The sequence below is a fragment of the Tympanuchus pallidicinctus genome, unplaced genomic scaffold (genome assembly GCF_026119805.1).
Source record: "Tympanuchus pallidicinctus isolate F22 unplaced genomic scaffold, pur_lepc_1.0 scaffold30, whole genome shotgun sequence".
In the NCBI taxonomy this organism is placed as follows: Eukaryota; Metazoa; Chordata; class Aves; order Galliformes; family Phasianidae; genus Tympanuchus; species Tympanuchus pallidicinctus.
Window position 1 is genome coordinate 4,682,777 of NW_026294748.1, and position 19,371 is coordinate 4,702,147.

General features: G+C 47.9%; 1 protein-coding gene across 6 annotated transcripts in view; it reads right to left on the reverse strand.

Moving 5' to 3' along the window:
• Positions 1 to 17,726: 17,726 nt before the first annotated feature.
• The window catches only part of ST14 (ST14 transmembrane serine protease matriptase), a 30,502-nt gene continuing 28,857 nt past the window's right edge, over positions 17,727 to 19,371 (reverse strand). For all 6 annotated transcript variants that reach the window (XM_052697539.1, XM_052697541.1, XM_052697537.1 and 3 more), the window contains one exon: positions 17,727 to 18,950. In XM_052697539.1, the coding sequence (XP_052553499.1) occupies positions 18,789 to 18,950 (162 nt within the window). In that variant the 3' untranslated portion in view covers positions 17,727 to 18,788. The remainder of the gene's footprint in view (positions 18,951 to 19,371) is intronic.

Sequence of the window (19,371 nt, forward strand, 5' to 3'; positions counted from 1 at the left end):
ATATTTTGTTCCTGACAGTGAGTCAATGATTTTTCCAGTCTCACCCCCACAATAAACAAGTGCAGGCTGAGTGTGGTCCAGAGGAAAATGTGAGTTGCACATGTCCTGGCCACGTGCTTCTCCGGTACCAATGATAACCATATGGTGGTTCTCAGACCCTAGATGGCCAACGAGTGCAAGTGTTAGCAAGAATTAATACAAGCTCCTGCAGAATAGATATGCAACCTAGCCTTGTCTGTAGCTGCTTGCATGTGCCCAGTAAACACCTTTGCAACCTGGTACAGTTGTAGTACTACATTTGGGTACCTTACCATGTTGCCATCTCACTCATTTAGGATGTTCTCTCAACGTCACTAGCTAGATTTTTTGGTCATATTTGGGGACTGCCATCGAAGCAACCCTGCCCCAGTGCAAGAACCACAGCCCTCAGCAGGCCCTCAGCATGTGTCGTAGCACCTCCTTCTGGGTTTGGAACTTGCCCTTGGTTGGCTGCCCCCTGTTCCCTCACTTGCTCACTGTTGTTCCCTTATACCCATTTACCATCCAGCCATTGCCATGACACTGCTTGCGTACCATAAATTTGCATTATTATCACCATTTTCTTGCAGAGTTAATAGTAAAGCTGAAGACCAGAGATCCCTAAAGATGTTCTTCCCATCAGGTACCTTTTAAGATCTGGTCGCAGAAGAAGTCAAAGGAAAGGAAGGAATGATGTTAGAACACCCACCAGTTGATGCTGCTGTCCTACTTTTCCTTTCTCTGTGCTCTCCCTCGTCTTTGCTCACACTGTGTGTGATTTCCACATGCTTGCTTTCGTCTGTGGAAACAGCAAGTTTCTGTAAGCACTCCATATCCTCCACATCTCTCTTACCTGTATTTGTGATTCTTTATTTCAAAAGCAAACAGGAGGAGGTTCGTGCATTATTTTTTTAGTGTAAATTCTCAGTTTATTAAAGCTAAGCTAAATACACAGCAAACATAAGCTTAGCTCAGGCACTGGTTCACAGGAACTTGGCAGAGGCCTGCCTGCGTTTCAGAATCCTTGTCCTTTTTCTAGATGAAAGCCCTGCAGAAGGATTTGTTTTTCAGATGGAAGGCAAGCCAAGTTGGTGATTTCATCCCAAGGCAGGCTGTGTCAAGCTGGTCCTATTCAAACATGCAGGAAATCAACCTTGGAGCTCATTCAGAAATGAGAATGCGGAGTGGGGGTAGAGAGGGGGCTGTGAGGAGGACGAGATCTTGAATTTTGAAACTGAGCTCTCAACAAGCAGGAAAGATACCTGCTGTCAGTGTAATGCTGCAAGGACCTTGTGAAGAATAAATTGGCAAGCTTTTAAGTAGCATTTCTTAATTCCTAGCTCTTCCAAGAAGCCATCTCATCTTTGTCCTCATGCAGCCCTGCAAGGGCCATGCGGAGCATCCTAAGAGGTCAGGTGGCTACCAGAGATGAGGCAAATTTTCTGAAGACATTTTCCATCTTCTCTACACACGCCATATCTGTGCAGGCATGGCCCGGCTCTTCACTTTTCTTGTCACTGCATCGCAAAGGGCAAAGATCAAAAGAGCCTGCAAGACTTGTGTTGCTTCTTCCTCAGTTAGCTGTAACCCAAACCAGCACAGAAAGCACAACGGAGAAAAACTTGGCATAATTTTATCTGATGCTTTTCTGCAGCTGCAAAGTTGCCGTTGTTCAGCAAAGACAGCACTCCAAGAACCTCCGTCACCATACAGCATTTCTGCTGCAGCTCATCACGTGGGAAATGAGTGAACCTACCTGGGATCTGTGTGCAAGTGTGTATAATTCTTCATCCCTAAAGAAAACCTTTCCGGAGAGGCAGGCAGTGTTTGCTGTCACTGTTAGTAAAAACTAAGACTTGCTCCTTTGCTCCTTTGTCTGCATAAGAACTGCAAGGACTCCAGTCCTTCCTTTCTAGCAATTGCTTTCATGGATCCAGAATTTAGTGGTTTGTTTTATTTAATCAAATGCTTTCTGATGTGAATAATACCAATAAAGTGTTTGCAGCTTGGCCTGGAGGATGGGAAAAAAGCAAGCACCAAAAGCCAAGGCAGTTTCTTAATGTTGATGCTTATTAGGTACTTTTTAACATTAGTGGCTGGTTCTGGAATCTGCCCACGCAGGCTGGAGGCTGAGGAAATATTATTTGAACACATCTGCTCCGAGAGATACTGTCAGACTTTGGGAGCATCTTGTGGTAATTAGGAGAATTCATTCCCTAATTTGGTCCAGCGGAGTTTTTTCTTTTTGTGAGTTCTTTTGAAATTTTACTTTCTGCTTTGTTTTTTTGGCAGGTGAAACGCTCGCAGGTAATGTTATAACCCTGTGCTCACACAGCACCTTCCCACCTGATGAATTGCAAAACTTGGCAGAGAAGCTCGCAGTCACGAGCTCAAAGTGCAGCTCTGAGCTGCAGTCACTCGGACTTTCCACTTACCTGTCCCTGACACATCTTCTCTCTCCTTCCTCCCCATCTCCCAGTCCACATGTGTGCATCTGCTCTCCAGACATAAACCCCCTGCGAAGCCCCGGGGTTAAAGCAGACCTGCTGTACGCCTTTGGCTGGCTGTGCTAAAGGTTGCCCTGAGCTCTCCCCCCAATTTCCTCGGCTTTGAGTGATGTTCATTTCGTGGAGAAAGAAAGAGGTTTGACTGGATCAGCCAGGTGATCTCCCAGGCCAGAAGTGGCCCAGACAGCATCTGATGAAGCGAGACTGACTCACTTGCCACCTTCTTCTGCAACCCTCCCTTGGAAGCCACGTTTCCTCTCTTTACTACCATCGTCTTCCTCTCCATTTCTGATGGGCTTCCACAGGCAGGGTGCTACCCATCCTCAAACTCAACCTGTTCTTCAACCCAAGGGCTCAATCCTCATTCACCTCCCACGTGAGAAGAGTTCCTTTACGAAATAGTTTAAAGAAGAGGACAGCTTTAAAGCCCTGTGCTTTTTTTTCTGAAAAGGGGCCTTTAATGTGGTTTAATTAAAAGGCCGTCCTGCAGAGCTCATCTGATGTCAGCTTTGAAATTCTGTACATTTTGTTTCCATTCTTATTCTTTTGTATGTTTAAATCTGTGCATTTCCAAATAAGGTTTTTGTGTGCTCGCCACAGATCTCTGTATTCACTCCTTGAACCTTAATGCTTTTTGTAGCATTGAACAGTGACAGAGTTATGTTAACCTCCCTGCCTCACCAGGCACATTTGTTCCCTCAAAAATCAACACAGCAGCCATAGGCACTGACATCTGAAACAGTCCTGGTGCTCCTTGTAGCACTGAGTTTCTCTTTAGGCTATGTGGATTGCACATAGGAACCACAGACCAGAAAAGCAGATCCTCAAGAAAACTGAACCTCTAACTAGGGAAACATGGGCTCTTGTGTGCTGTTTTGTTTTGGGTTTTTTTGCTGTCCTCTCAGCCAGGCTCGGTTCAGGAGGAGGTAAGTTCTTCCCTAATCAGCCTGATAGGCTAAATGTGGGCACCAGGTGCTGCATAAATACTGCTCATTACTGCAGAGCTGCCTGTGCTTTTTCCCTTGGTGAGTTTCCATTGCTTTTTCTGGGGTACAGAGGGATTTAGGGGAGAAATTAGTAAAAATTCTAAAGCAAAGCAGTGAGATTAAACAGGAATGTGTTTTTGTAGGTGGGTGCTGGAGGCTCTAGCTGGAACTTCTCTACGTCAGATCCAGGAGACTGAACTGTTGCTTTCAGGAATCTATGGTTGGAAACATGCAGGAAAACTACTGTGGAAAGTGAGTAATACAGCATAATGTTGAAGTACAAATGTTATTTGAACTGGGGTGGGGAGGTAGGGCTGTTGTTTTTATTCAGTTGCCCTCTGGAGAGGAGGTGCTTGAGAGTTAAGGAATTAATTCTCTGCTGGGAGACAAGGTAAGGGTGCATGTGTTGCAGGCTTTGAAAATCACTTTGATAAAGTAAATGTTATATATGAAAACTCTGAGCTGGAGCAAAGATCCAAGAAAGCTGCAAAGCTAATGTGGGGTTTGTTGCCCTTTCACCCTCAACTGATTTCCATTTGTAGCTCAACCAGCTGCTAGAGCCCTTTCCTAGGAGACCAAAGATCTAGAAACCCTCTTCTCCAGCCCAAGTGGAAAAAGACCATATCAACGAATAGCTGCCTTGAGGTACCACTGCTTTTGTTGGAACATCTCTGTTTTGTAGCTGGGTGAATGTGCTGGGAAAACAACGCCATCAAAAAGTGCTTTAAGTGCTGGGAAGCTTCAGTGAAAGGCAGGAGAAAGAATCTACTTCTGCATGAGCTGCTTAAGATGCCTGGGAGGTGTGTTGGGAGGGTGCTGCCCTGTCCTGTGCCATGTTTGTGTAAGAGCTGGGATCTGAGTAGCTTTAATTTCATTCCTCACCTTATGTGCTGTGCATAGATCATAAAGAAGTCAGTGATGAGGTTGCCTAGTGGAGGTGGAAGCTGCTTACCTGATGTGCACAGTGAATGACAACGAGAATTAAGTGGCATGTTTCAGAATTGCTTTGGCTGTTCCAGGTGGGTGAAACTGTGCCATGAAATGGTGGATTTATTTAACTTTTGTCTCTTAGCACACGTGTTATTTTTCATATGTCTTTTCTGTTTGTTATCTTCTGCTTTTGGCAGGAAAATGGAAGGCGATGGCTGCCCAGGATCCACTGGTGTTCATTTTGTGGCCTCTGAATTAAGGGGAAGCCTTTCTGAAGCCTGGGGAAGCTGTGTTACGTTGCAGGGTAGCTCTGCTGATGGAGGGCCCTCCTGAGAAAAAGGAAATGAAGACAGTGGCCATAGGGCCTGTGTTGACAGGAGTCATCTCTGTTGTCTGGTACCAAAAAAGGAGAGGTTGTCATGGTTACTGGCCTCCCCTCCTGCCTTCTCTGGAGCCTCAGGCTTGGAGCAGGATTCAGTGTTTCTCTCCTGTTGAGATGTTGCTCTGATCCCTAAATATTACACATATCTGCTTTGGCATGCTCTTGTGACACTTGTGTGCCTGCACATCTCAAGCATCTTGGGCTATGTTCTTCCTGTTCTTCCTTATGTTCTTACTGTGGGTTTTTCTGCTTGAATCTGACCCCTTTTTTTGTTGTTTTTTTTTTTTCCCTCCCCTTCCTGAATACCACAAGAAGAAGCTTCAGTGTAAGATGAACGTGTTCCAAAGGACTTGTGTGAACTGTGATGGAGCTCCACGCAACAAGGGGATGGCAAGGACAGCAGCAAGCCATGCTGCAGAAATTCTTGGAGTAGGAGGAAGGTGAGGAGTCTCAAAGGAAACATGAGGTCATTTCCCTTTTAACATAGTACATTGCAGAGATAGTTTAACAATTAATCAATATCTAAATCTGCAGTCCATTATAGGGCTTGGCAGTGTGTTATTTTATGGTCTAACAAATGGAAGCCTGCCTGTGCTAGTAACTTGAATCCGTGAGCTACAAGAAAGGTTACTATCACATGGCAAGTGGTAACTTGCTCCTCTCTGCTTTTTTTTTTTTTTTTTTAATGAGGTCAACTACATTTACCATTTATGGAAGATATTCGTCCAATTAAAATGATGAAGACCCAAGGAATCCTCTTTCCCCTTCTTTATTTTAAACTTTTAAAGTAATAATCATTACTAAAATCTGGGAATGAGGGGTAGGGAATCTCTCTGCATAGGCAGCCAAGTGTTACAACATTGCCTTGGCTGCAGGCTCCATGGCTGCTGCTGAGCCCTGCTGTAGCCCATGCTGGAACATCTGGTCCATCTCATGATGGATGGTCAGGCTGAACCACTGGGCAGTGGAGTCTGGTCTCGACTGCTGCATGAGCTTCTAGGCTGTGGGGGCTGAACAGCTGTGTCCAGTGTACTGAGCACAGAGCTGGGTGTCTGCATAGCTTGAGACAGTCCTGGGAAAGGAGCTGGGGTTGCAGTGTTGTGCTGGGAGGTACAGGCTGTGAATTGGCATCCTCTGTTGAGCATCTGAGCATGGTCTTGGACCAGCAGGTTGTCTGGGCTTCCCCAGCTCTGTGAGTAAGGTCCCAATGAGGTGTTCTTGGCAGGACAGAGGTATGTATGTGGGCCTTGTGGTTAGGGCAGTGAGCCCTTTCTACCTTACTGGCACTATAGCCGATGACTTTGGCTGGTATTTATTCCTCTACTCTGCTTACCCGGTTAAAAACAAGCCATTTGGCTTGACTAACTTGCCATCTCCTCTCAGGAAGAGAGAGGAACAAAACCCAAATGTTTGGTGGTTTTTTTTTTGTTTATTTGGGTTTTTTTTGTGCCTTCCTCCTTCTCCAGAGAAACAGATCACAGCTCTGACTTTTCTCTGGAAGTTTATTTGGAGTAGCAGGCAGTGAACAGGAGAGTCCAGAGTTGCTAATTAACCTGAGCTGCCTCGAAGATGGGGAGGGAGTGGGCTGCTGCATCTATCTCAGGGGTTATCAGTGAACAGCATCACAGGACTGTGAGGGCATTGGTCGTTTAATTAGCATTAACAGGGCAATTATTATCTTAATAAAATGACTGATTATGACATTGAAGTTGTATTTGAGGTTTAACAGCTGCAGCAGCCTGAGTGAATTGTATGTTTGTTAATCCCTCAATGAGGGTGTTCTATTTCACTAAGTGATGTTTATTTAACGTGCAATAAGTGTCTTAGTGAATCTCTATTAAAGGCACATGTGGAAACCTTAATTTGAAGCATTACAGAAGAGAGCAAGACTGTTCAATTCATAAAATCCTATTTAAACATTGTGAGCTCCAAACCCATCCAGTGCCAAAGCAAACTGTATCCTGTAAGTCCTTTGCCAGATGTCTCATGTGGGGTGTGCTCGAGGTCCAAAGAAAATAAGGTCTGAAGGGAACAGTTTGGCCATTGAATCTCCAATCCAGCCTATATAAAGGGGTTTCGTTTCCATTCAGGAAATACAAACCTCTTCTGTATGGATCCTGTTCAAAGTGTGTTTGCTGAACAATTCTTCCCAGCAGCAGTGATTCTCAGTAACACCCACGCCTGTGAGCAAAACTAGATCTGGTGGAAAGATTTTGGAAGTATGCTAAGCCTCTCTGTAAATATCTGACAGGGGTCTCTAGGTGCTCTGTGTGCCACCTACTACTGTCTAACCAACTGGTAGCTGTTCTGACAGTGTTCTGGGTCAGACCTACAACTTAACAAACAAGCAACCCTCAACTTTGCTGTGTTTTCATCTCCTGTGTTCTGTGACTGTAGGTAACTTGCTGCTGCTTGATGCCGTGGTTCCTAGCACTCTAAGCAATGTGCTCCAGGGTAGTGTGGAATTAACATCTGAGAGACTGAGATGGTATCCCTGTGGATCCTGACTTCACTCAGAACCTGACCTGCTTCAGTCTGAAAGTCTCTGGTATTTTGCAGGTAGGTGCATGTTCATTTTGCCTGTGTTCAGAGACTTCTGGACACAAACCAGTTATGAACTGGCACCCTGTAGTAACAGTGAACTCAGCTAAGAGACAAGATCCTCCAGTGCTAAGCTGGTACCAAGTTAGTGCAGGCACAAGACTTCCAGTTGGCTCGGATGTAGATGCACATGTACAGGCATGGCAAAGGCTGAGTCTTGAGCTCTTCTGAGTTCTTTAGAAAATCAACTTCACATCCAAGCTTTTGGACTCTGATGCCAACTTTCTAGGTCAAGACATCACTTAGCCATTGAATCAGGCCTCTACTTTCCTTCCATCTATGTGTGAACTCTTCCTGCAGGGTGAAGAGAGGCGTGAGTGTTCCTGGCAGTCTTTACAGCATGAGCTGTGTTGTTTTGAGTGTTTGTAATTACAGAGGGAACGAGGCTGGGAGCTGCCCCAGCTCTGCACTGGTTCCTCAGGTAAGTGCTGGCAAGCTGTGCTATCTGTGAAATATGTTTGCTGGTGTGAAGCCTTCATGTCTGTATGAGATCATCTGCAGCAGTAATGTCCTGTGCGTTTTGTCATTACAAAGGCAGTTCTGAACTATTGTCCTGTCTTTAGAGGAAAATGGAGGCCTGAGAGGATTGCCTGAGGCTCCAATAAGGCAGTGGCAGGTGAGTTTGTAAGCTGTCTTTCATCCAAGAGACTCAGCTACCCTTATGTCAGAGGCTATTCACATCCTGTATAGGCAGGACTGTTTTCTTGCTCATCCCTGGCTCTGGTGGTTCCTGTTGCCTCTCCCTCATGCTGTGCTTCAGCCATGGTGTAATGTATGGCTGAAACCCCCTTCTAGCTTCCTTCTGCTGAGCTCTCTTTGCCTTGCTGACCCTGTACTTGGCCTAGGTGCCAGCAAGCCCACCAGTAAATTCTATGGCTCCCTGCTCTGACCTTGTAACATCACTGCTTGGAGTGGGAATTTGCTGTCCAAGAGTGGCAAGGTTTCTGGCCCCGTACAACGGCTTGGCTGTGTTCAGCAATTTCCCTTTCCTTGCTCTTAATTTATTCAGAGCAGCGAGCCAAGTAGACCCATAGGCACAATCGAAACATGGGATAAATATTCTGAGTGGCTTGATCTATAGGAACAAGCGCACGGGGGAGGGAATGAGTTCATCTCCTCTGTGCTCCTGGCAGGGCTGTTCCTGCATCTCCTGTGTGCTGCAGTGGGGTGATAAGCTGGTTGCAGGGAGGACGTACTGTCCCTTCCCTGGAAGAAGAGACTCATCTGAGCCTTCCTCTTGGGAGCAACCCTTGGTAGGCAGCTAAAATTTTCCTTTTCCTCTCATCCCATGACTCTTAGGGAATATCCAGCCCCTTGCATTGTCCAGAATAATTCCACTGTCCAGAGGGTTGGTGCCTTTCAGCATCTGTAGGGTGGCTCTTCCCTGTAATTTCCCTTTTGGCTTCTTTTTCCCAGGTTGGTGCTTCCAACCCCTAATGATTTCTTTTGTTCTTGGAGCTGCAGGTTCATGCAACTTCCCTGCAAGCATGTTTGTGTATTAAGCAGGGATAGGGAAGAAGCAGAAATGTCTTTCAGTCCAAAACATCCCAGGTAACAGAGCAAAAAGTAGATCCCTACGACCTTGGTTTCAAAGGTGTCTTAACTTGCTTTCTAAATCTATCTCCAGACTTTCCAGGTCTGTCAGTTCTACTTTAGAAAACCCGAAAGTTGTCACTGCGATCTCTACTGTGTCCCAAACAGACGAGCAAAACTGGTGTGAGCTGAGGCACAGCGTTTGGGATCAGCCAGTGCAAAAGGCACCCCGTGAAAGGTGACAGGATAACAGCCTTCTACAAAAGGTTTTGATCTTCTGGCACAGACATGAGGAGAAAGGTGAGCAAGAACTGCGTTCAGAGGTTGTTTTGGTTTTGAGAGAGGAAACAGCTCATTTCTGATGGGAAGTATTTTGGATTTCACTTGCTTTCTGCTGCTGTCTGTTTCCCAGCTCAGACAACTGTTCTGTTCTTCAGCGTGCTTGCCCAGAGCTGTTGTATACGACTGTTAAACAGTGTTTAAACAGCCATAAGCCTGTTTGTTTACTGAGGCTATAAATTATCTTGAAATCAGAATTCATCATACTGCAAATACCACGTTTCAACAAGCAAGCTGGCGCTCTGCTAGAATTGCAATCTAATAGCCCTCCTCACTGCTCTGCCAAGTTGCTGTCAAGGGCAAGTGTCCTTGCATGGGTAATTGCTGCCTTAGAGAGATCCTGGTAGACTCAGAGTTGATGCCTTGGAGTTTATCTGCTGGTGTATTGTGGTCAGTCAGCGCAGGTCTCTGATGGCTGGACCATGTGTCAGAGTTAACTCGTGCTTGTCAGGGTTTGCCATTAAATGACTGGGCTGACCAGGCAGTATCTTCCAGGCATCGACACCAGTCCTTTCCAAGGTGTGTGAAAGGCTGACGATGATCAAGGAATGAACTTTTCCCAGTGGGGTTTTCTTCCTCTCTCCAGCTGCTAATAGGTAACTGTTCCTGGAGCAGGTGGCTCTTAAACAGCAAAGCCAGTAGTATCCTGTACACTGTTGCTGGGTGTCTTTGACTATTAGCTCTCCTGAAGCCATTGGCATTGTGAGTAACTAAAAGGATCTGTCTGAAAGCACTTGAACTTGACACTTGCAGTATATGAAGTGTGAGTTTATTGTCAGATAATATTAGTCTGAAGTGTTTCATCTTGGAGGTTCAACCAGTCGATATAATATTAACACCCATCAAAAGCAGCTGCTGTGCCTGACTGTTGCATAGAGTGTAGGTTTTCCTGTAGATGCTGTAGATCTGCATCCTGTAGATGTGACACTTCTACTCCTGTTAGCAGCTGCTCCTCACCTCAAGCTCAGTGTGGTCCAGGTCCTGATTGCTGTTGCGTGAGTTGTGTTGATTGGGTTGGCTCATCCTGTGGCAGATTGATAGCAACAACCAGTCGTCGACTTACCTGGGTGAACTCCTGCTTTCACACTCTTGGAACCATGCAAACTGGAGATGGGAAAGATCTGAGGTCATCCAACTTCTCCATTTTCCCCACAATAGGGAAGGCTTGTTCCCTTCCACTGACTTTTCCTGTACTTGGTCCAGTTTTAAGTGACTCAAGCATCAGAGCTTTTTTTGCTTCCCTTGGGAGGCCTGGTGGATTTCTCACTATGAGAAATGTTTTCCTAATTTTCCACCTGATCTGTTCCTCTCCCAGATTCCACAGTGGAAGAGAGCACAAAGCTACAGTGGGTTAACGCTCATTGTGTTCTTGGAGAGCTGGTTAACTCTTTCGGTGTCACTTTGATGTTTGTCCTGAAACAAAAAGGCTTTGGATAGGAGAACATCATGACATAGAGACAAGTGTCTCAAAGACTGGCAAGCGTTGATAGTTGGTAGTTTGAGCACCAAGACCTATTGGTTTGTGGAAAGACCTTTTGTAGCACGTAAGCGTATCTCCAAATGGTGAAAATGGGAAAGATTACCCTTGGAATGTTGAACTAAATGGCAAACTGAACATATGGCAATAGCTGTTCTTTGCTTTTGGCTTTGCTTGTGCCTAGCGCTTAGTCAAGAAGCTTGCTTTTTCTTAGCAAGCTGAGGATTTTCCCATGGTTTGCTTTCTTTGCTTATCCTCCCGTGCTGCCAATGCTGTGTAACCAGCAGCTCAGCTAATGCTGAAGTAGCTCTTAAAATATCATCTGCTAAATAGATGAGTTATGATGGGGTAAAGCTGTCTTCCATGAAGGATGAGTGGGACCGGGCCTTGGAGGCACTGTCAAATTGGAGCCGGTATGAGAAGGGGCAAGTAAATATTTAACGTGTAGTTGTGCAAGGGACAAGACTAGAATAAAATGTAATAAAGGCAGAAGTGTTAAGGGTGGGGGGGGGGGGGGGACGCTTGGGAGTGGTTGAGAGGCCTGTGGTAGTGTAATACATCGTGTGATGGGGAGCTTTGCTTTCTGTCAGGAGTCACCTGGGCGGCTGCTTCGTGCTTTACCCAAACTGAGCAGAAGGCTCTTCGACACGTTCTCTGCTGTGGTTTGACCAGAGGTAGGGATGATCTTGTGCTCGCATCTCTTGTGGTGAAACGGAGGGCAGCTGGTGGGTCTGTGGTCCCCTGCAGCCCCGTGCTGCATGCCAGCCCTGCTGCTTTTTGTGGCCTTGGAGAGAAAGGCTGCTCTGCTCTGAGAACCGCAGCCGTGCCACTTGCAGTGGTGGCAAAGCCCAAGAACATGACTAAGTGGTAACATAAAGAGCCACCTTCCGTGCAGCCTGATTCACCCGATCCTTACACAGACTCACTCTTTCCATCAAGGAATATTTGATAATGCGGCACACACTGCTGAGATCACCCTTCTGGCAAATGCCTGCTGTGGTATGAGACCCAGTCATCTGGCAGCACATTGCTTACTGCAGTCTCCACGGCAACCCTCCATGCTGTTCTTCTTTGGAAGCTCTGTGCATTCGTAAAGAAGCTGTCATCCCTCTTACTGTAAGTGCAGCAGATGTGAAAGATTTTACCTGTGCCAATGAACCCCAGGATGCTGTTGCTCGGAGGGGCAGTGCTCCATTAGGTATAATGCTTCTCTCTGAAAGGCACTGTCTGTCCACTCGTGGCTTTACAAAATGTCTCCTGCTTTGTGCTCTGAGCCTTTTCATGTGTCTGTAGCCAACAGTGTTTGCACAAAGAGACCGGGCTGCCATGAGGATTACAGAAGACCTCTTCTGAGCCTTGCAGCGCTGACATCTGCCACACAAAGCATTCATTTCGGAAGGCTGGTCCCAAGGTGGATTTAATGGTCCTGCACTAAAATGTGAATGCTTTTGGTATGGAAACAACTGAACTGCAATGTGGACCCTCGTGTTTCGTAGAGGCTTCTCTGTTTCTTCTGAGCTGTCAGTTGTATTGATAAGGAGGAGCAGCCATCTTCTGTGTTGTGGATGCTGAACCTGGCAGTTCAGAGGGGCCTGCCTCCCCTGTCCCATCAGAAGCCCTCTGGGGTGAGGCTGTAAGTCAAATAGGGTGGATGTCTTCTGCGGTAGCTAGGCCTGGTACATGCTCAGTGCTAGTAGATAGAAATCAATTTCATCAGTGTTATGCTGGCCAATGCTAGAACTCAGTCTGGAACTGTAAGGCTTCAGGTTTATGTTTTCTCTTCTCACACTTGTTTTTCTGATCTAATGCTCATGCAGAATTCAAGGACTGGTGCTTTCTTCTTGCTAAGGGTATTGCAATTCTTTGGGGGTGAGCAAGGTAGGAGGGAGAAACTCCGTGCTCTTAGTATGGAAAGGACCACACTTCCTTGCCTCCCTTGGTAGGTGTGTAGACCTGGACCAGAAGAATTGTCCAGCTTCAAAATGGGCATCTGACTCTACTCCTGGTTGATGTGGTGGTGGTGTTTGTTTGTTTTTTAGGGTCATCAACATACAGCAAGTGACCCCTCTTTTTGGAGGCAGCCCAAGCCACCATCTCAGAAGAGTGGCTGACTGAAGTTAAAACAAGGTGACTGCAAGACCTGCTTCTGCCAAAGCATCTCATGTTCCCCGTGGGTGACAGCAAGCTCTTTTATTTTTAAAACTGCTGTCGTTTTTATTTCCCACTGTGAGCTCTGAGAGGGGTAGCGTTAGATTAGGTGTGAGCTCTGGTTTGCTGTGCAGGAGGTTTGCTGTCTGCTCTGTGTTGAGCGGCAGCTGCTGGAAAGCCCTCCCACAGAGCATTCAGCTCTTGCTTTCTGTCAGTCTGCTTCTAAATCTGGGCAGCTCACCTCTGTCCCTGGTTTGCTGTCTCAGCCCTGGGATGAGATGATCCATCTCCTGAGATGGCTGCCAACTGTGCCAGGCAGCTGGGATGCGCGTGTTCCGTCAGGAGCTTCCCATGAACTCTGTAGCTTCTGCCATGTCTGTCAGTGGCGTCACTTGACATTCCCCAAAGGCTGGAGGGCATGAAAGGTATCTTCCTCTTGCTCTCACACTTGTGCTACAGGAGGTGAGACCTATTCTGCCCAGCGCACCCGTGATCTGAGGAGCCCCAGTCCAGGAGCATCAGCTGGGTTGGAGCTGCTGATCACAGAAACTGAGGAGGACCAGGTGTTTGTTAAATGCAGTGAAGCTACAGCCATCCACAGGTGAGTAACTGTATAGCAGAAATGCTGCTGAGTGGGTTGAGGTTATTCATCTCAAAGGATGGCCTTCTTGCTGTGTGTGCCTGTGGTACAGCCAGGCTGTGTAAATAGGTTTTACAAGAAATTGTGTGGGATGTTTTCCTTTGGTTCAGAGCGGAGCTTAAGTACCTTCCAGCTTGTGTTAGATAATGCACGTTGTGCCAGATCTGCTGTTGGGCTGCGGTAGGTTTAAGTGCTGTGCTGTGCCATGCAGAGGATGCCAGTGTGAGCCCATTCTTCCTTCCAAATAGTACCTAAATCCCACAGCATCAGATGCACCCTGCATTGAAATGAAGCACCTTTTGGGTTCTGTCAGCTTGTTTCTATTAACGTGGAGCAGCAGGAGGGCTGTTTCCTCTGACACATTGCCACTTGGAGGCAATCATTTGAACAACAGCCCAGGGGAAATGGTTTGGAGCTGCCTGGTGAGCTGGGAAAAACATCAAGTGGGCTGCTGGAGGAAACTCCTTGAGCTGCCCAACCCAAGCACAGGGACTCTATGGGTCACTTTCCCCCCCCCCCACAGTACCTCATTTAAGCACCTTGCAGGCAAAGCCAGCTGCTATGGACTGCTTAGCTCTCTTCTCCATCTGGTGCTGCCTACTCGTGTTTCCCTTCCCTGCCTGCTCCTTCCTTTTCTCTGCACTTGTTCCCCTTGGCTCCCTCCCCTTTGGCCTTTGGATTTCTCTTGTCCTCCTCCTGGTGGTGATCCAGGAGCATTTGTGCCTTGGCTGAGAGGGACATCTAGTGGGGTCTGAGCTCCAGGGCACAGCTTGGTTTAATCGTGCTTTTTTTATTCATTTATTCTTTTCTTCATGAAGAAATGGCTTCTGTAGGAGCAGGAGCTGAGCTCTGAGTAGTCCTGTATTGTTTGCCTTAGGGCACAGAGGGCATCTGGTAGGCCAGCTCATTGTGTGACTTTATTTTCGTGTTGTTCTGATACCATGGGAGTCTTGGCTGGGATTTCCTTGGTTTCTCTGACAGCTTTTAGTACTGCATAGGACCTGCTTGTTCTGGGTGCATCCAGGCCTCTGGTAGCCCCTCCACCCCCCATTGCATGCCTCACAGTTTCCCCAGGGCTGATCTCTTACTGCAGGCTTTGTCTCTTGCTGAAATCCTGCTCTTGGCACTCCTCCTTGGCTTGCTTTAATGGGCTGCAAGAAGCCAGCAATAGCAGCAGGGAAGAAAGCACGTGAGGGGAAAGATTGCTGTGCTCTCGTGTGAGGCTGTAGGGAATGGAGGGGGGAGGAGGGCGGGTATTTAGGGAATTAATTGTCTGTCTCATCACTGGAGTCCCAAGCCTGTAGGTCTCCAGTCCTGATAGAGGCTTCTAAGCTTGATGTAGCTTAGAGAGTTGCAGCCCAGTGTTGGCACTCACCAGGCCGCAGGAGGTGTGAGCACAGAAGCTGGGCAAGGAGGGAAGCAAAGCAGTGATCGTGCAGCTCCAAAGCAGCAAGTGCTTGCAAAGCTTTGGGGTAGGGCAGTTCTATGCTGCTTCTTTCCTTTTGTCTGCACAATACTCTGACCCGGGTTATTGAACCCTGGAGGCAGGCTTAAGGGTGCTGGCCTTTCTCTGCCAGGGTGAAGGTGATGCTGGAGCCATAGCTCAGCCACCCATTAATGTTTGCAGCTCTTGTCCCAACCACTCCAAGCTCTGTGGTGCCAAACCCTCAAGACTGCAGTGCAAGCACAACTCATCTCGAGTTGTAGGCACAGTAAATGCGCATCCAAAGCAAGGATCAGCGTGGTGTGTTTTTCCCCTGCTCGCCTCCTTTGTGCATCAGATGATGTTATCCAGGGTTTTCAGTCACCCCTTCTGGTGTGGGTGGCACTGGGAGCCCACAGTGGTGGGAGGAAGGAGCTTTCCATTAGAGGCAGGCTCACGAAGAAGTGAATGCAGCCCTTTGCTGGCAGTTAGTTTCTGGTTACATGTATGTTTGGGGCATGAAGGAAACGTGCTGGCAAAAGCAAGGATGAAATCGATGCTTGAGCCAAAAAGGCTTTTAAGAAACCTTCCTTCTCTTTCCCCAGTAATTCAGGGCAGATGATGCTTAGTGCAAAGCCTGTCTTGGGGATAGCTGGGAGCGAGCACTCATTTGTGCTGCCTGGAGGTAAGGCTGAGCCCACCTGCTCCTGGGTGAGGCAGGGCTGGTGGGTCTCCAGCTCTCTGATGCTGTTTGTTTCTTGCCCGTTGCAGTAGTTTGAGTGCTGCTGGTCTAGAGGACTTCGATCTACTCTGCGGACTCAGTAGCAGCCTGCAGTCTGGGTGGGTGCTGACAGGTATTTGATCTTTTCTTGTTTTTGAAGCTAGGTTACTTGTCTGATTGCATGAAGAAGAGCTGTGCCTCCCGAGCTGGTGGGAGATGATGGGCAGAGGACTCTGGCCGGCCCGTTCCAGCCTTGCAAGGTAGCACAAAGCTCTAAATCCCAGGGCCATTTTTCTGATCACTGTCCTCCCTTACCTCCTGCAGGAATTCAGGGGTGCAGCTGTGCCCATTTGTACCCACTTGTGCGGTGTGCTGCAGCTGTTAAACTGCTGCAGTTGTGGCAGGCATCTCCCAGTGCTGCAGGTGGAAACCTCCACAGCCAAAAAGGCAGCTTTAGCCCCAGGGCAGTTTTCTGTTCTCGTGCTGATGAGAGGAATTCAGAAAACAGCTTTCTTCCTGCCTGCTCAGCAAAGAGCCTGTCACCACAGGGCTGAGCCTGTCAGCATGAGCTGGGTTGGGAGGTGGGGAGCACAGCTTTGGAGCGTGGATGACTGACTTTTCCCTCCAGGTTCTGTTCTAGTGAGAAAACCAAGAGAGGATTTGCCTGCACCGGACCAGGAGCCCACCCAGCAGCAGGACTGGACAGAGGGTCTGCACAGAGGTAGGAAAACCTGCAGGAACCACAGGAGTGGGTGTGGGGAGAGGGGAGACCTCTGGGCAGCTCAAGCTCCCACAGAGGGCTGTATGAGCACCCCAGCAGCTTTGGAGATGTGAGCTGTGCTTATGGCAGCTTCCTTGTATCTTCTGGGAAAACAAGAGGTGCTGAGCCAGGCCGGGCTCAGGAGGAGCACAGCAGCAAGCTGTGTGCACCTGCCTGCTGCTTCCCTACTTGTGCACATGAGCTGTAATGTGACTACAGCCAGTCCTTGCTCTCCAGTCCTGCAAGCGTCCATCCTTCAGGTTGGGGAGCAGCTTCATGCACTGCACCCCGCTTGTTCTGCTCCAGTCTGAGTGTCTCCTCCAAATGCTGAGAGCGTGACCAGAACAAAGTGCTGCAGCTGTGGGGTCACCCTGGCACACAGCCCAGCCTGCCCATGTGTGAGTGTTGTGTCACAGACCCTGGGCTGTGACTGCCCAGAGTAAAGGCTTGTATGTTGTTGCAGCATTGTGTAAGCTCAGATACAAAGACGTTTCTTTGTCTCTTTGTAGGGAGAAGTGAAGCACGGGCCCTCCCCTGCGAGCCCTAGCAGCTGTGCTTCTGGCACACCCTGGCCAATGCATCACCTTGGCAGCCACATCTGCCTCTGCAGCACTCTGGTGAGACTATAAAGCAGTTAAAATCCTTCTGTCCCCCAGACAAAGAAGCTGGCAGGAACAGAGAGCAGCTGTGTGCTGCACAAATCCATCTGCACCCTGTGTCCAGGCTGGACTTAGGATTTGAGAAACGGTTTGGTTGTGAGCTGTTGGTGGCTTGTGGTGTTTTATTTATCTTTTTCTTTGTGGTGTCTTTTGGGGTGTGTGGTTCTTCCTCCTTTTTTTCAGCTTTTCTGCTTTTTGCTTAGGGTTTGCTTTCCTGGCTGTAGGAAGCAGTGCAGCTGAGCACACAGAGCAGTCCCTGTGCCAGCTACAGAAGAAACTGCAGCAGCTCAGTGCTGTCTCTGTTTCCAGGTGCGAAGCTGTTTGCAGCACTGCCTGTGTCAGCACCTCTTCCAGTACAGCACAAAGGAGCTGTGCCTCTCTGGAATGGGCTGGGGACCTGAGGCCGCCCAAAGTTGGAGCCTGGTGCAGCTGCTGAGAAGAAGAGGTAAAGGGTTTTGGAGCACTTCCATTTGTGATGCTCAGTCTCTTCCTTGGACAGCTGTTCACAGGGAAATGAGCTTGGATTGGAGGATCTGTGCTGCAGATTTCCTAGAAGAGGAATGGTTGCACAGAAGCCCATGAAGAACCACCCAGACCACGTATTATAAAATATCCCAGTTTATTAGAGCACTTCCATTTCATAGAGAGTCTTACAAAAAAAAAATAATGTATTTACAGATAAAGATTTAACTACATTCACTGGGAGTGTGTTCTCCTGGGGTCAGGACTGGGCTACACAGGAAAAAGAAATCACATTCAGCAGTCACAGGGTTGCATTTTTTTCCTTAAAACAGGTAAAAAGAGTGGGGGATCCGACAGCTGGGGAGCAGGCCCAGCTAACCTGTTTTGTTTCTGCAGGGGCCAAGCTGTGGGAACACCCCTGTCTGTCCCTGGGATCTCCCTGTGAGGACGAAGTCACGGCGCAGTGCAGCACCTCAGTGCAGTGGGAATGGAGCAACCAAGGAGCAACGTGAAGCACGAGGAGAAGGTAATGCCTATTTCTCTGCTCTCGGGGCAGGGCCCTGCCTTTTCCAGGTTTCCCTCCACAGCCACATTGCAGCTCTGCTTCTCTCCCTCAGTGCTGCAGCCCTGGGCTCCTTACGCAGCGTTGCATGGACAGAAGAGCAGAAGCCAAGCTGGACACAGGCTGACAGCTTCTCCCCCCTCATCACTGAAGACCAGATGGAAGATTGCAGATGACAATTTAAAAACAATTTAATGAGATAAATGAATGAGATGAAATAGATGATGAGAGACTGTTTTGAACCTCTCCCAGGAAGCTTGCTTCGAAAAACACTGAGTGTTTTTTTCTTTTTTTTTTTTTTTTTTTAATTTTTTTTTTAAGTTTTTTTTTTTGTTTTTTTTTTTTTAAATAAAGTTGAAATTTTGGTAATTCTCTGTTCCCTGACTGCTCATTCAGGGTTGGGTTGGGAACCGCCTTCGCTTCCCCATCAGAGAGAAATCAAGAGGTGGAGACGTGGCTTTGGGAGGACGAAGTACTGAGGGCTGCGCTCACCCAGCAGCCCAGGGTTGGGAGTCTTGGAGGCGGTGAGGTAGAGGCTCACACTGGAGGCAGCTCCTCAGGCAGTGCCTCACAGCCCTGCATTGTGCCCAGGCGGTGCTGTGCAGGAGGTGGCTGTGGCTGGGGGTTGTGCACAGAGCCCCTAGAGCCCCGTCTGCTCCTTGATCCACGTCCGCAGGGCTGTCAGCCGGCTGTAGACTCCAGGCTTGTTTCTCTGTGCACAGCCATCGCCCCAGCTCACAACGCCAGCCAGGAACATCCGCCCGCTGTCCTCCACGCTGACCAGGGGCCCTCCTGAGTCTCCCTGCACAAAAAAAAAAAAAAAAGTAAATATAAAAACATTTAAAAAAAAAAAAAAGTTTTTAAAGTAAATCATAAAATTGGGATGAAATAATTTGATTAATTCGAGTCCTACCATTTCCTGTTCAATCCAGTGTACAAAACCAGCCCCCTGAATCCAGAACGCCAGAATAAAACCAGCTGAACAAATCTAAATAAGGGGCCACCAAGGCTCTCAATAATTGAGTGCAGCTGCACTGCTGTCCGGCCCGGTGATCCATTTATGAGACCACAGCACCAATAAACACAATTTGCTGCTGCCATGCATTCTAGTTCGTCCGTGCGAACCCAGAAGGGTCCACATTGGACGTGCAGTGTATTATTGAGTGTGGAAATGGGAGTCAGTGTGCCAGAATCAAAAGTGCTGAGCAAAGAGCTGGCCCTGC